The sequence below is a fragment of the Melanostigma gelatinosum genome, assembly GCF_949748355.1.
Source record: "Melanostigma gelatinosum genome assembly, chromosome: 3".
NCBI lineage: Eukaryota > Metazoa > Chordata > Actinopteri > Perciformes > Zoarcidae > Melanostigma > Melanostigma gelatinosum.
Window position 1 is genome coordinate 13,476,808 of NC_136636.1, and position 17,769 is coordinate 13,494,576.

The following is a 17,769-nucleotide window of genomic DNA, read 5'->3' on the forward strand; positions in this document are numbered from 1 at the left end:
CCTGTCTTTTTTTGTTTAAATATTTCTATTGCCATCCTTGACTGTCTTGTTCTCTATTTGTGCTTCATTCATCCTCTTCTTCTTCTTCTTTCTTTTTTTCCCTCAGTTCATCTCACTCCCGGTCCTCCTCTTTCTTCTGCTCTCTGTCTGTTAGTGAGGTTGCTTTGGCTCAGATTCCTAAATAACTGCGGCACTCTTTGCTGTCTGACACAGACTAATGCACCCACCCCCCTGTGGCACGCACACACACACAATCTGTCCATCTCATGAACTCATCTCATGCTCTCTCTCTTAGACTCCCACACAGCCACACACAGAGGTAAATGTTTACACACACACACACACACACACACACACACACATGCAGTGTAACATTAAGAAAATGTAAACCAGTCGTTCACAGATTAATGGACTTTTTTTTTAATGCTGTGGATGAGCTGTTCACCTGCCTCACATGCTGTATGTTCATGCATGAAGAATAACTTTGTATTCCTCTGAAGAAAGCCATGCCCATTCTGAACAGACTTTCACCTCCTCTTAGTCGTACCCCTCAACGTGCATACGCAGCAATGTTTGTAGAGATAGAAATGTAGCAGATGCCTAAAGTATGTGGCTCCTTTCCTCCTGTGCACCGGTTTCTCACTCACATCCTTTTGTGTCGCAGTGTTTGTGTTGACAAACGGAGGTCCAAAGAGGCCATAAAGACTCTGCATTCAATAGGAGCAAGAAGGCAAGAATTCCTCTATAAACACCAGTCATCAGGGATCTGCAGAGGCACACTCCCACTAACTAGGAGAGCAAACACATACATGAAGACACACTTACACATGAACATGGAGCAGGGCAAAATCAAGATGAGGTCTCTGTTAGGCTTGATGAGGAAAAATGACCTCGTAATGTGAAATGGTTGTTCTGATGAGCCAATTGCAGCGCTGTGTCATTTAGAAAAAATGTAGGAGTTAAAATAACGATACACTCATAAGAGAGTCAAGAATTTTATGTTCCTATATTCACACACTTTTCTCTTGGTACATAATTATTTAAAGATGCTGTTAGATAAATGATCATCGCAACACTGGGAATATGATGAACAATAAGATCTATATGGACGCAACAGTTCAGAATTTCTCCAATAACTAATTTTATAATGGTTTATTTGTATTCATTCTTTGATTAACAGAAAAACAACTGTAAATGAATTAGTTTAAATGACTAATGTCAATCTGTCGTCTCTGGCCGGATGTACCCTAAAAATAGAATATAACAACATATCAAAATAATATATGACATTATAAATATCACATACAAGATAGTAAAACACACATTCACCAATAAATACAGCCACAGTAAGACCAATGAAAATACTAAATGTGACTATTGTGAGTCATCCAGTTCCATTTAATTTAGCTGCGTCTGAAAAGAATTCAAACCAGAAGCTCATTTCAGATGTTACGAATCAAGTTCCCCTTTTGAAAAGATCGCGTGTGTGTCACACTAACCAGAAATCATATTTCTTAAAGAACTTAAAGTATGTCTGTGAACTCAGTTGTGAGTTTATGCAGACATCTTGCACCAAGTGGAATTAGTAGTATCTTTTTTATATATCTTTATATCATAATTAGATGTTGATATATCAATACCACACATTTGTTATCGATTTAATGTTGTTTTTCAATTTTAAAGTGTCACGGTATCCTCAAATGTTTTGTCATACTTTGAAAGTATACATACATGTGTTTTCATTGGACAGGAAAACAGACATAACCTTTCTGTCATATCCGTCAGACAAGTATTTTAAAGATATCACATGGCACACACACACACACACACTCTTTCATGGACTAACAGTCTGCAGACCGGCTGTAAAGACTGACATGCATCCCAATCTTTACATGTTTCTGCAACACTGTGTTTTTGTGCTTGGAGGGGAAGTCTTTCATATGTCACAGAAGCAACTCATCTCACCTATTTTTGATTTAACAGGAACACTTTCTCAGCACAATGTCAACAACAGAGTGTTACATTGCTTTACAGAGGCCCAAAACCTAAATGTGGACTGGTGTCCGGGGCCACCAGTTAATTTGGTTCATTCATCAAAGTGGGTTGATTCTGTCCTCTAGTGGTGGATCATCAGAGCTCTCCCTTTGGTCTTTGATTCTCTGCAGTTAATCACACAGAACCATCACATCTCTAACTTGTTCTGTTGATCATGTGAAGTTGAAAAAGCAGCACTGGTGGGGGGGGGCAGGAATATTAAAGTAAGAGGGCCCCTCAGAGCAGTGAAGTAGTGTATTTACTGATGATGAAGTTAATGTAATATGCTTAAAAGCTCCAGCAAGACAACTAAATGGATTTAAATGTTTTTCTCAGCTGCTGTTTGCAGAGTTTTGCAAGAAAAAAGTGTCAACCTCTGATTTTAAAGGGGCACTCCGCTTATTTTAAGTGTAGTTCATGTGGAGTGCTACTTAGCCATAGTCTACACATATAATCGTGATGATTGTGTCAGGGTTATCTCCATTTGGGGTCAAGGCATAAACATTTTAACAGACATGTGTTTCAAACTGGGGGTGTGAGGTTTTAAAAAGAAGGGCATTTAGGAGGCAGATGCCTTGATCTTGATCTTTATTTTCTTTTGTGAACCCTTCATCATAAATTGCTGCAATACTCCTACTTTTACATCCACATGTGGAGGGACCTAAAACTCAACCTCCATACCAATCATGATACGATATACTGTAGGTTCATATCTCTTTACATGAATTCTTCTTTAACTGTTGCATTGATAACAACCCCCTGAAAACTTGAGCTGAGCCTGGACATTGAACTGTTTTCAAAGATTGCTCTGTCCACCAAAGACCAACAACCAGAAAGGTTAGTCAATGCTGAATATCAAAAACAGAAGTGGGCTGAGTCAGTCGATTAGCTGCGTGTGACGAAGGACGCAGGCGTTGTTTTGGAGGAGGAGGAAGTGAAAGGGGAAGAGAGACGCTGAGGATAGCAGACAGTTAGCGCGCTGGTAGACAAGCCTTGAAGCAACGTGCCAAATTTACACACCAGCTGTAGTTAATCTGCGTCGTCAATTTACGACAAGGGTATTGTTAGTGTTCACGCAACGGGCAACGTATTTCTCTAAGAATTTGAAACGTGGTATCGCCAAATTAACGCTAGCTAACGAGTTCAGCGAGCGAGCGAGCTAGCTAGCTAACGTAACGCCTAGTTAGCCAATAACGCTAACCGTCCTGCACAACAACTAGTCAGCGCGCAGCCTGCTCGAGTCCCGGCAAGAAGTCAACGGTTCGGTGTGTTACAAGTCGAAGGTAGGTTCTTGAAACGACAACTGTGTGATTTATATGCACAGTGTTTGCTCTCTCATCAATTTATCCAGTGTCCTGTGAACGCCGACGCTGTGACGTTATGTTAATGCTAATGCCATGGTGCAATGTTTTTCGAGATGCCGGTTGACAAAAACAAGGCCGGCCTGGGGCTCCTTTGGGTCGACTCCAACAAGGAAGGAGAACCGGGGAGACGAGGTTTGGTCGTCAACAATGTGTCAACATGTTGACAGACGGAACGTTGTTTTCTCTCAATACTTTAGAGAAGTAGGGAGTGTGAGGCATAAAACTAGCACTCTCTGTATGGTTGATTAATCACGTGTCGAGGTGTCTTCATGGTTATCGACTTTATCCATGACTGCTGTCAACAGGCTGTCTGAGAGAAACATCCCGTGTCTCTGACATAGACGACACATGCACCAGGTTTTGGTTATGACTCACAGATCACGCAGGTACATGTCCTTCAGATGATGTGTCTAAAGGTGCTTTATTGTGGCTACAACGCCCATTAACCTTCTTTAAAAGCTATAAAACTTGCCGAGACGTGTGACCTGAAATCTATTGCTTTTCTTATTCAATTTTAAACCTTATTTCGTTTTCATTGGCTTTCGAAATCATACATATTACATAAAAAGTAGAGTATGATGACTGTGGCATGCTACTGATTGATTGCAGTAATTCATTTGAGATTTACTCGTATCTAATGTCTTGCCATGAATTGTTTGGGGTTTTTTTTATGTATAGTTGCTCAGCATATCTTATGGTTATGCAGGTTTCTCATGTTAAAATGGCTGAAATGTTTTCACAGTTACCATTGTAGCTGGGCAATGTAAACTGAGACCCAGTTTACATTGTACCCTCCCGTTTGCTCCACTGTATGGAGTGCTTAAGTGTGGAGTACTGGATTTGTCTTTTTCGTCACATTTATTTTCCTATTTGATACAATCGTGAATAACGACATCAGAAGGTTAACATTTTACTAACCAAGATACATGCTACGTAGCTAACCAGGAAACAAAAAGATGGCCTGATTGTATAATATGTCGAGATGGGTTTGAACATTGAGAAACATCTGAAGTCGTCCAAATCTATTTTTAGTCCAGAGTTTGTGTCTGTGCGTGCCGGCATAATCCATATCAGAAGTGATCTGTGAATTCAGCTGCTTGTGCCATTTCCAGCCAGAGAGAGCAATATGTCCAGCACTTTACCTTCGTACAACACATGTGAGATCCATGAACAGTCTAATATTACCTTGTGTAGTGATGGGCAGTTGCCTCCATGAAAGAAAATCTTAATATTGGTGATGCCAAATTGTTTACAGATATTTGCCCAGTAATCCTTCTGGATTCCTAAATAATGTAAATAGACGGGAGACCATGAACAATGGAAGGATAAAACATACATAAAAGAATGTGGCTTTAAAAATTGTTTGAATTATCAGTTTGTCAAAGAATGAAACTATTTAACTTTCTGTTTTGACATAATTATTTATATTAGTGTTATTTTTAAGGATCGAACAGAGCAGTTATGTATTCAACTCTTAATGGTAGACAGGAAATGAAATACTAGATGGATCAAATCATTTTTTTCTCAGGAATGAGAACTCAACATATTAGTACCAGACTCTCTACAACACTACTCTAAACTATATCACCTTTTGCATAGTTTAGTGCAGGCTTATGTAATAAAAAAGTTTGCACAGTTTTTTGAAATTGACTGAACTGCTCATGACACAGCAGAAGGAATTTCTTAACAGAAAATGATGGCAAACACATATTTCCATTATATTCATCTTTTCAGGACAATTGTACAGTGTTATTTTCTAGAGTGCCATATCTTCAGGTATTTCCACAGACCTGCAGATATTGTATAAATACCTTCAGAGTTTGTTTTCCTCTATCTTTATTTTATCTTTAATAACTGACTTAAGTGAGAAGCAGCCACCTGATTTCTGAACCTCTTGTCTGAGATGATCGTCATGCACTCAGGTATCAATGTCTAATGCTCTGCTGTTTATCAAAGGTTAAAGACCTGAGTTGAGTTTCTAGACTTAAGAAATGTGCCGTTGTCAGCAAATCCATCCCTACCATACTGTTCTCATACTGTGCTTCACAGTTTGGTAGCCACTGGAGTGCTGTGTGCTCGTTCCCTTCAGAAAGTATGCAAGTGTACTTTCCAGCTCCTGATGGAGCGCTTGTGTTTGCAGTGTTTGTGTTTAGCTTCAGAGTTTGAATTTATTTTTAGGGCTGAGGTTACAACAACCTGTTTGAGCTGGTAGATTGGCATGTCTAAAATATCTATTGTGCTTTGTGCATGATGATGTTTACGGATGTGAAGAGCTGATGGGAAGCGGTCATGTGCTCTGTTAAACCGTTGTCAAACCGGTTACCGTGCGTCACTGCCAAAAAAGGATGAAAGTAATTATTTTTATTCCCCCAAATCTGGGACAGAATTTTTCATTTAAAGACATTTTTTTTAATTTCAAACAATATTAGACAAACAAATACATTTGCTTATATATTTTTTTCTGTGTGATATGTACTGTAAATACCTACCATATATTATTATGGCCAAAGTGACGGTTAGGATAATGGTCAGTGTTATGAGGAAACATTGTGTCATAGGTGACTTATTCGCATCAGACAGCTGCTACTGCTGCCATTCTCACTGAGTCAATGATGCTGTGAAGGCAAATCAACGTCAAAATCCACAATAGCAAATGAGATTCATGCACGCAGGTGTAGAGGTCCCGCGTGTGCAACTCAAACAGCCGTGCACGCAAATTACTTTCCACATCACTCCACGCAGAATATCTCGACGCGAGCAAAAATTGAAGCCTGCAAGGAGACAAGCACGCTTTGAGGGCGAGGAATACGACTTCTATCACCGCTCTTCTGCTCGCATGCGAAAATTTCACCTGCTTACAAGTTTTTCTTCTTGACAGTAAGTGGGCAGACCCATTGTACATTGTATCACTAAATGTACAATCTTCGTCTTTGGATTGGCCGAATATCACTCCAGGCACAGACGCCCGGCGGCGGTATGAAGGTGGCTTTCTCCGCACGGGCTTCAATAATAGCATATTTTGCAATTCTGCATGGAGTGATGTGAAAGTGCTCGCAGAAGTCATTTGCGTGCGCGGCTGTTTGAGTTGCACGTGTGGGGCCTCTACGTTCGCGTTTGTGCTTGCAGATTTTGACATTGTTTCGCCTTCATATGATGCAGACATTCAGCAGGCTTTCTACGTTTTTCTTCTCGTCAGTAGCAATATGCTGGACTATTTACTTGGCACAGTTGAGACAAAAGTGTGAGAAAAGATGAAGCAGCCTGAGGAGCAACTGGAGGGATGTTCTTCAAATTTGGCACAAACCTCCAAAAGCTCACTGTGACCTCACAAAACATGTTATTGGCCATGAGTCAAGACTTCATATGCTAATTAGACAATTTAATGAAATTGGCTTATTAGGGTGAAGTGATGACAGGCATAGATGTATCATCGAGGTATAGTAAAATTGACTGGTTGGCGAAGGAACACAAGAGCAAGATGGCCATTTTTTTAAATGTAAATGCAACACAGTTCCTTTTTTTAATAAGATAAGTCATATTTCTGTCTGTCATGAAGGAGTGATGTATAATGCACCTCATTGCTTCTTTCTGGTATTCTACAATTGCACAGTTAACTTCCTCACTTTTGTGGAAACATGGTTGTATGAATCATCTCCCAGATTTAGACATTTTCTAAATGAATCATCAGCTGGAGGGGGGGGGGGGTGTAATACATAATTTTCTCACTCACTTACTATCTCAGATATTGCTTCCTTAATTTTGACGAGATATGGAAGAAATTATCCGATCCACTGCTCACTGGAGAGCTCAGAAATGACACCGTTTGCTTAACGGTGAACGGTTTTCCTAAAGTAACGTCACCTACTGAATCTCTGACTGACTCACCCCAATCACGGGAGAGATACATATATGTACAGTGTCCCCCTAGCTAGTGTTGTAAATGCTGGTCATTTTAAGTAAAAACGGTATCTGACTGATGATTGAGTGTACTAACGCAGTAGAAGGTTGTATTCGCATAGTGAAAGCGATATCACCAAAAACGCCTCAGTGAGTCACTTGGTTTGGAGTTCTAGTGAAAAGAAGAAGTCGGTTGTCTAAAGGGGAACTTCCTGATGTGCATGAAAGAGAGAATGATGATGTGTTCCTCGTGATTTGTCCAACAACTTACAAAGCACATGACTGGAATGAGTGGTATTCAAACCTGATTGGTCCAGAGGCATACAACTCTACAGACAACTTTGTAGTCTAAAGAGCCTGTCTGCATAGAAACAGATTTACCTTTGTATTGATTTTATTGTCCCTGAGCAATAAAGAACTTGTCTTTGACTTGCGATGAAGGCGTTAGGAAGGCATTGTTTATTGCTGTCTGTATGCTAAACTTTTTGTTGTTCGTCTTTCTGCAGCTGTGGAAAAATGACATCCAGGAAGAAAGTGCTCCTGAAAGTCATCATCCTGGGAGATTCCGGGTGAGTCACAACAGGATATGTCTCTGCTACATGTCAAAATCAGCAATTCGGGGAATTAAATGATCCGTTCGGTTTGTTCTACAAATAGATTGGTGGGGAAAAAAACCTAAAAGCAAAGGTATTATTTCTATTGAGTCTACTCATTGAGGACTGGTCTGATTCGAGTTACTTCCTTGCCATAAAACTGTTACTGTTGTTCAACCACATGTTTTTATTTGCAAAGCCATTGAGACATAATCACTGCCATTGCCTTTCATGCTAAGTACTGCATGGGGTTGAGAAAAGTATTGTACGCAAACACTTGATGTTTCACAGCATTTCTTAAATATTGTGATATGAGATACTAGAGCTGTGTGATATTGGAAAGATCTACTGTGTTTTAATTGTGTCCTCTACTGACGACACTTTGTCTGTGACATGTTCTTAAATTCGGTTCCCTATTCCAAACCATAGCTTGGTAATGTTTTCATCATGGTTAAAATAAATTCCAACGGCAATGTGAGACTGATGGCCAAGAGGGTGAAAACATTCGCTGCTCTAAAAGTCAGGAAATTGCATCACTTGACAATATTGCAGCCTTACAGACATTAAGCCGCAGTATATTATGAAACTACTGTAACGCTCACCAGATTGGACCTCAACAGTGCAGCTACAAGATATTGAAAAAGTATCAGGTTTAACTTCATGGTCCCTTTAACCCTTTACTTGCCCTTCAGACCCAACACCTTCAGCAGAGATAGCGGCCTCTGACTTAAAAAACATTTATCTGCTTCTTTATTCCTTCTTTGTCATTTCCATAATATGTTCAGATATAACCAATGTGTATGGGAGCTGACAAAAACAGCAATGCTTAAAATGTATTATTGTGGTGCCAAAAGTTGAGCACACCAGTGCAACCAATGTAAAAATTTAGTCTAGATTCCAGCGCTGACTAGTTTGGGGCATTGATCTGTTTACGCCTCCTGCACATACCGATCAGTGCTCCATAACCCACACAGGTCATTCAGTTGTTTGCACTGATTAGGGATCAGATTGAACCACCGCACTTTCCGGACTATAGAGCGCACCAGTATACAGGCCGCGCCAGCTGATTCTTAAAATAATTTGTACATAGATAAGCCGCACTGGTCTATAAGCCGCAGGTGTCCCGGTTGAACAGCAAGATGTTTTTAACAGTACTAAAGTTGTCTTCTTCTATGAATATCATAACATGTCGCTAGCTTCTAAGCTAATTTTAACATTACGGCCAATGGGGAAATGCTAACCGCGATTAGCATTAGCGAATATATAATATATCTTTGTATATCTTTTCATGCAGACATACTTGCATTACAGACTAAGGTCTCTCACGGCTACCAAACGAAAAGCAATGAGGCAATAACTGTTGTTGCTCATAGCTCTGAATAGCTGTTGTGCTAGCAGCAACTGGCCAAGCCAGTTAGCCGTAAATGCTATTCAGAGCTATGAGCAATGTAGACACGCTGCATGAGAAGAGCAGCTTTTTCTCAAGTCTGCCAGTGGATCGACCTGTACCACCTTTTTATTCTTGCTCTAACATCTACGGTGTCTGTTATCCTCTTGTCTTCTACTCTTCAGTGTTGGAAAGACCTCCCTAATGAACCAGTATGTGAACAAGAAGTTTAGTAACCAGTACAAAGCTACAATAGGAGCAGACTTCCTCACCAAGGAGGTGATGGTGGACGACCGACTCGTGACAATGCAGGTATGGTAACATTAAAGCTGGAAAGGTTACATCTTGGAGAACGAATCTTTTATTTGTTCCTTCCTTTTACTAGACTCATCCCACAGCATCAGTATTTTTGCATTATCGCCACAGTTGTTCATATTTGTTGCAGTCCTCTCACTTGCTCCTGTGATCTTGTCCATTTACTAAAGTGTTGGCCTCCTTGTTTGTTGTCTAGATCTGGGATACAGCTGGCCAGGAGAGGTTCCAGTCTTTGGGCGTTGCGTTCTATCGTGGAGCCGACTGCTGTGTGCTGGTGTTTGACGTGACTGCACCCAACACCTTCAAGACACTCGACAGCTGGAGGGATGAGTTCCTGATCCAGGCCAGCCCTCGGGATCCAGAGAACTTCCCCTTCGTGGTGCTCGGCAACAAGATTGACTTGGAGAACAGACAGGTGATGACCTCATTATAAATCATTACCTCTGCTGCATTTGAACGTCAGATCCTTTAAACTCCCATTTCAAATGCTCATCAGTAATGGCTGTTGAGAGTGATGGTGAAATCCTCAGTGTTTGATGCATTTCAAGACATCCATAAACATTTTAATCTACTCCACACATCTGGTTTTCTATCTCCAACTCTGCACAGCGATGCACACTTATGATGTGCCTTAGAACATAACCTTTCTCCACACAAACATTTCAGACAGCTCTAACCAGCCCCAGCGGACTGGTCTCTACAGCACATTACATCTGGCATGAGGCCTCCTGTGAGACCCTATCTGTTGACCGACTGTGGAAGGCGGGCCTCTCACCAAAGAGCTCCAGCCCATTTTGTAAACTAATATGGCAGAAGATGCAACTATCTTCCAGGGAGCTTAGCCATCAAGCTATTCATTTTAATTCTATTCACAGAACATGCGTCACTCTCCGCACATTGTATAAAATGGAAGCTGGACCATCACCAAACTGCATCCTATGCACTCAAAATAAGTTGGGCACATGTTTTCATTTGGGTTGGGAGTGCCCAGAGGTTGCAGAGTTCTGGGAGACGGTTACAGAGATGATCTCAAAGATATTGTCCAAAACAATTCCTTACTTCCCAGAAGTTCTGTGACCTAACAACAGCTCCAACTTAGGAGTCGTGTGGACATATCGAGCATAGACGTGTCTGCTCGTTGGCCTCTCGAGAGTCCATAAGGAGGGACATTGGAACTTTATTATTTATCTGGAAATACTTCTTATGGAGCATGATGATCTTAAACCACTTCACTCAAAAAAACAATAATGTGAAATAACATGAAGTTTAACATCATTAGTTCTTTTTTTCTTTTTGTGGAAACAACCATGAACCCGTCCTTGTATATTCCAGCTCACTGTATTCATAACTCTCTTCCTCTTCATACACGCAACGCAGGTAACCACCAAAAGGGCTCAGGCTTGGTGTCAGAGTAAGAACAACATCCCCTACTTTGAGACCAGCGCCAAAGAAGCCATAAATGTAGAACAGGCATTCCAGACAATTGCACGCAACGCCCTCAAACAAGTGAGTAAAAGTATCTTAAAATGAAAAATGTGTGCTTTGTTTGCATATCTTAATGCAATGATAGCTGAATGATTTAAAAACCCGGTCTTAATGACTAAGTCAGTTACATTTCCTCCCATTCTGATTTTGTTCTTCCTCTTTCTGCCTTTCAGGAGACAGAGGTGGAGCTGTATAATGAATTCCCAGAGCCTATAAAACTGGATAGGAATGACAGAGCTAAACCTTCAGCAGAAAGCTGCAGCTGCTAAGGGACAACTTGGACCATCTTCTCTCTTGGCTTTCTGAAACACCTAGTCACCGGTTCCATCACCTGCACCTCGCTCCCGGGGAGAAGACTCTCCTACTGGTCTTCCTCCTTCACGCCACTGTTTATTCCATCGACACAAACCCTCACGCAGTACACAAATTAATACACTAGCGTACACTCGCTGATAAATCCAGTGCCCAAAGATCACACGAGAGAAGAATGACACCCCTTCTGACCAGAGAGTCCCTGACTTGATAGTGAGTGATTTCATGTCCCGCCCGCCCATTTTTCTGACTTTGGCCCCTGACACTCACGCTGAGGGGGAAAGATGGAGCCATGTTCACAGAGTGCAACCGGAAACTCTAGATCGACTGGCTGAAGCTCTGTAATGTGAGATGATGTTGGCTAATGTCAGCATCCCAAGTATCCTATTCGCTCTTTCTGTTTTCTTTTTGCTTTCTATTGCCAATCTGTCAAAGCATAATTGAGTTGAACTATATATATTTTAATTGGCTGATGTTATTTCTCTAGCCTGAAACCCAAACTTGTTTTTTTGCACTTTCTTTTTATGTTTTTTGCCTTTAAATATTATAGAGGGATGACTGATTTTGGGCAACGTCTGCTACACACGCGCAAGCTTCAAATGATACCTCCTCACTTGTTTTCCCTGTCAAATATGTCCCCTGAGAATCTGTTGAACACTATGGTGATTGTACTGCCTTTTCCCTTCAAGTGTGTGTTCATGGGTTTATACCTGCCTCACACTGCAGAAGAAATGTTCCTAAGTAGATATTAAGTAAAAGCTGATACCGCAGACACAGTGTAAAACATGGATTCATTCCTTGATATATTAATATTTGCCTTTTATGTAACATTACTTGTACTGCTACTATTATTGCTGTATGTGTTTTGTTCTTCATCAGACATCTTTTAACTCTATGGAATTACAATACGTGTCACCAACACAGCATACACCCGTCTTCTGTCATGTCTTTGTTATTGCTGTTCTCTATCTGCTTGTAGCTCAGGTTGGCTAAGTACTTCATATTTTTAACGGATGGTGCATTACGGTGTATAAATGGCAGATGGATCCAACTGAAATGGACGTTCTCTCTTCCATTTAAAGAAACGATCCAACGTCTTTCCCTGGTGTTACTCTTTCTCCTTATAGAAAAAAAAAAATCGCTGCAATGCCAATGATGTTGTCAAAGAAAATTGGGACGTCAAATAATAAAACTCTTGAATATATCAATGGTGTAGCATTATGTGTCTCAATTTTTGTTTGACTGTGTGGTTACTTTCTTACAATATCTTAAAGAATCCATTTGCATGGTGAATAATTATGTTTCTTGGCATTCAGGTGTGACTTTACTATTAACGTTAACGACTGCTCTGTTCTATTAAAGTGTCCCAGGAAGCCGTCACAGTGAGCGAGCGTGCACAATACCCTAAAATCAATGCAGCTGAACGGAATTCAGCAGTCATTAATATCATTATTTACACCTTCGCTTCTCTTATTCTGACAAGTCAGAGCCTCTTAAGGGAGGCCTATTTGTATGATAAAATGCACTGCAGTGTTTCAAAAACGTTGATGCCCACGCATGGGTGTTTTCACTTATTTTAGCAGATTAGACTTCTCCTTGGGACTGTGAGGGTGTGTGCACGAGGTGCTTGACTGACAGCCCCCTGACTGGCCTGTAAGTGTAGCTGCACCTTCACCTGTACACCATTTTATGATTCTTTCAATCATATGGAATTGGATTACTTTAGCAAACTCAGACTGTTTCAACTCACTCCACTCAACAGTTCACTTTATATGGTTTTATGGTGGTATATATGGTACATATTTTTCCCACAGCCACACAATAGGTCCACCTGACTTTAATGTCAAAAGAAGTCAAATCAGCCAGAATAATTGGCAAACTTTTAAAGGTCTGCGTGGCCTTGAAGAACACAGCCTTGCACCTGATGCATTTCCATGTGCCATAGTAGGACAAGCACAAGCAAATCATGACAGTGAGACATTATGCACAATTCAAATTAATTTCATTATTTACACCTGTGCTGTTACTGCTGTGAGTGTCACAGGCCTACAGTCCTTTTTTCTCAGCACACGTTGCTGATTGTCATAGCCGTGAACGCATTGAGAACGGCTGCATTCCATTTAGATGAGCTAGTTCCAAGGCCCTGGGTTTGTGTATGCTGGCTCACTGTTATGGCTGACTGGGACACTTGATGGAAGGGAGTCATTAATGTTGCTACTCTGTGTTTCCTGCTATGACAATTCTAAAAATCTCTTCCATGAGAAAGGTCTATTCCCGTGGATGTTCAAGCTGAATCTGATATCCTGCACTGCCTAATTATATAATACAAAGTTCACATTGCCAGGGCTGTAGTCAGGATTTTAGAAATACTGAGGTTATTAGTCCAGATTTGTCTGACAAGCCCAACTGCTCAATATGGGCTAAGTGCTGCTCTATAATTTAAAGGGATTTTTGTGAGGATTGTAAAGTTTTATAAGTGTCCCTGCACAGAGCTACATTTCTGTTTGCTCGAAGAATCGAACAGAAATGACATCTGTGGCATGTTTATAATTGAGAAAAGTAATTAGCACTGGCAACCAAAATGAAAACCTGACTCCCAACTCAACATCATTCAATTGTTAATTGTATAAGATGTTGACTATGTGCAAGTCCAGTACTCAAAAAACTCAAACTGAAAAATAAAACAACCTGTTAAACAAATATTTGCTTTCAGTAACAACCAGGTAGACTGAGTGACTTCTGAGCACGTTTTGCCTCCAATGTTGTTCTTTGGTTTAGAAAAAAAAAGGGAATTATACGGCTTTTTCTTTCATTATAGTATTACTGAAAAGCATTAAAAACATAATTGTTCTTTTGAAACCTCGGTGTTTTATTTTTCATTTTGCTAATTGTGCCCAAAACCTTCTCACCAAAAGCAACCCGGAGGCAGAGTTGAGTTCCGGTATGTTCAGGGAAAAGCCCTGACCGACAAGTGCAGCTACTTCCGCCTTTAGCCGCATCTCGTCACACAGAGACATGGTAAGAGACATTGAGACGTAATGTGCTGATAAACTGACACAGTTACAAAGTTACATTATGTCCGAGCGTGTCGACATTGAGCCGTATCCGCTCCTCGGTTACACTCCATCCCTGCTGGGTTTCTTACAGGTTTATTGTGACTAGCTAAGCAGGTAGTTAGCTCACAAGCTAACGTTAGCCGGTGTGTTTCCAAGCTGAATGACAAACCTAACATAGAACCCTACTTCATTCAGCTGGTGATGCGTGCATTTATCGTGATGACGTGTGAGAGTGATCGTAGCTCCTTTGTAATATTGTGTTGCTGAGGAATGTAGAGTGATGGGCACACATCTGTGGAACGCGCTAACTCTGGACCCAAATTAACTGATACACTACCTGGAGCTGTGTAGCTAACGTTAGTCCCTCAGTTGTAAGAAGAACCCTAGCATGTGTTGTTCTTTTAGTGACGTTTGGAGATAGTCGTGGAATCATGTGTCATGAGGGATAACACTTCTTTGTCGATACTTACAGAAAACAAGATGGTTGAGTAAGTTCCTTCTTTGCATACACCCAGGTTGAGGGTTAAACACTGGTCTCAGTTTACAGATACACAACACTTGCATACATATATACACAAATCACACATCAAATCATAGTATGTTATAAAGATATGAGAAGTGCTTGTATTTGTTTAATCAGGACAGGCAATGTTATATATTTGCACATTAATCTGAGTCCAAGTTTTGTGAGATGGGGTATTTGGAGTTAGGCACTTCTAAAATGAGTAAAAGGCTTGTAGCCATGTTTTTAAAATCATATTGTTGATAGTATTTCAGTAAGTGGCTCTGTGATTTTCACAATGCTCAGCTTGCAATGTGTAAAATCTGACCACATCCTCCAAACTTCTACTACCGTATCCATATAATCAACATTTACAGTCACCCGTTAGAAAGAAGAAAAAACAACGCCAGGGTTTGCGCTGACTGAATGTGAGTTGCTACAACTAACTGCTCACTGCAGTTCGTCTCATGGCGTAGTAGTCTCCTGGTGGTGGGGAGGACGACACAAAAAAATGTGTTTTCTCATTTCCGTCACTTTGTCTTTAATCTGATAAACAGACTTTTAAAGCGTACACCGACAAGCCCTCAGGCAGCTCTACTTCTGCCTCTTCTCACGAGGGCAGTCTGGACGCTACAGTGACTGACTATCACGTGATATCACACCGGGTTCACACTGAAAGAGAAGCGCTCCCATGTTAAACCAATTGGGCCAGAACACTCACTGCGTAGCGCAGTGGTTGTGGTTTTTAAATTGCGGCGGCTACTTATTCCAAATATTTGTCTGTTGTGTCTGAACAGAGAGAGAGTATGACGAGCCGACACAGAGAAAGATCCGCTCTATCGAAAACAGCAGAGGAACAAAAAAAGCTTGTTGTGCAGCACGATGCGCCTCTGGTGTGAACAGCCAGGCTAGTGCCCGGTGTGAACCCGGCGGTACAGGACGGCTGTTAGGGAACAGTGTGTATTTGAAACGTGTTTATCCACAATCGTACCTACCTGTAGATTCAGACATTCTTCTTTTAGGAATGTTCCTCATCGACTCTTTCTCGCTTTCCTCCCTCAGACGGCTACCTTGCGCCCGTATCTCAATGCAGTCCGTGCTACCTTGCAGGCCGCCCTCTGCCTGGAGAATTTCTCCTCGCAAGTGGTGGAGAGACACAACAAGCCAGAGGTGGAAGTGCGGTGAGTCTGTCACCGCAACACGGAGTATGACTTTGGAGCGGTGAACAACACCCAGCAGTGCATGAAATCTGAGTTTCACCTCTCTAGTTGACTGACACATTGAATTATGTGTTGTTTCTCTCACTTATAGAAGTAGTAAAGAGTTGCTCCTCCAGCCCGTGATCATCAGCCGGAACGAAAAGGAGAAAGTTCTGATCGAGGGCTCCATCAACTCTGTCAGAATCAGCATCGCTGTCAAGCAGGTCGGTCGGGGCTGCTGTCTGGGAGCCAATGGTTTTGTGTTTAGACCCCGATACAAAACTGCTGGATGCTAAGCAGTTAGTGATTAATATGATTGATGTAAAGATTAGAACTGTATCTGTAATCCTGACCAAGTTTAACTATTCTGCTGCTGCAGGCAGATGAGATTGAGAAGATTCTGTGCCATAAATTCATGCGTTTCATGATGATGAGAGCGGAGAACTTCTTCATCCTGAGGAGGAAACCAGTGGAGGTAGGTGTGCGTTTACAGTTATGGAAAATGTATGAAATTGAAAATGATTTGTTGAAGGTAGTGAGAACCTTAGCATCAGTTATTTCTGTTTAAAGTTTAAAATACTCCTTTTTTTCCTCTATCTTCACTTCGCAGGGCTATGACATCAGTTTTCTCATCACCAACTTTCACACGGAGCAGATGTACAAACACAAGCTGGTGGACTACGTCATTCATTTCATGGAGGAAATTGACAAAGAGATCAGTGAAATGAAGCTGTCCGTCAACGCCAGGGCTCGTATCGTCGCAGAGGAGTTCCTCAAAAATGTAAGTTGTAGTTATTAAAAATGTTTCTGTTTCAACGCTCGCATTGATGCAGCGTTATGCACAAGTGGTTTAGTTTTTGCATTATTTTTATCTTATTGTCTGTGTTTTGTATGGTGGGACTTTGATTTATGTCTTATATTTTGCTGTTATTTTAGGGCTACAATGTTATTAATGTTGTAGGTGATTGAAGTAACATTATCAGTAGAAAGAAGTTCATGTAATTTCTTCTGTCTTTTTGATTTACTGAAGCTTAGACATTGTTTTTCTTGTACTCCTGCAGTTCTGAGAGAGAGAAGCTGGGGAACACGTTTCTTTTACATTCTTGGCGGTCACTGTGGAGCTTTCACACCGCAGAGAGGAGATCTGATCAACCATGAGAAGTGGAGAAACAGAAGACATTCAGTAAAGGTGTACTCACTGGCAAATGGGGCTTTGCTCTTTAACAGATATAAAAATATGGATTTTTGTACATATCAATATTCACAACAGACATTTGTTTCTGGCGTTAGAACATTAGAAGTCAGGGCAGCTCCTTAAAAAGCTATTTGTTATCAATATTCATGAGCACAGGGTAAAATGCATTTACATTTAAATGTTTTTTAAAATATATATATATTATATGAACATACATTTAATTTAGCTGTGTTTTGTTATGACTGACTTTAAACGAGGGCAATCATTTGGTGCACGTTTCTTGTATTAGTACAAAAGTCCACAAAATAAACCCTTTTGAAGATGGAAATAATTAAAATAAATATACTTGCTGAAAGTGAAGATAAATAAAAAGCATTATTCTTTGTATGTGATTTTTTTTCTTTTTTTTAATGTCATGAAGCATAAACAG

At 40.7% G+C, this 17,769-nt stretch overlaps 2 protein-coding genes across 2 annotated transcripts; both read left to right on the forward strand.

The window, feature by feature from the left end:
• Positions 1-2,981: 2,981 nt before the first annotated feature.
• On the forward strand, positions 2,982-12,580 carry LOC306775451 (ras-related protein rab7-like). The gene is made up of 6 exons (XM_079265887.1): positions 2,982-3,317; positions 7,802-7,864; positions 9,461-9,587; positions 9,787-10,005; positions 10,968-11,096; positions 11,249-12,580. Exons 2-6 carry the CDS (start codon positions 7,812-7,814, stop codon positions 11,342-11,344), a joined length of 624 nt encoding a protein of 207 aa, XP_079122013.1. The 5' UTR covers positions 2,982-3,317; positions 7,802-7,811; the 3' UTR covers positions 11,345-12,580.
• A 1,742-nt stretch (positions 12,581-14,322) lies between these two features.
• Positions 14,323-17,706, forward strand: arpc4 (actin related protein 2/3 complex, subunit 4). The gene is made up of 6 exons (XM_079296950.1): positions 14,323-14,405; positions 16,008-16,126; positions 16,257-16,368; positions 16,524-16,619; positions 16,755-16,925; positions 17,206-17,706. Exons 1-6 carry the CDS (start codon positions 14,403-14,405, stop codon positions 17,209-17,211), a joined length of 507 nt encoding a protein of 168 aa, XP_079153076.1. The 5' UTR covers positions 14,323-14,402; the 3' UTR covers positions 17,212-17,706.
• Positions 17,707-17,769: the final 63 nt, after the last annotated feature.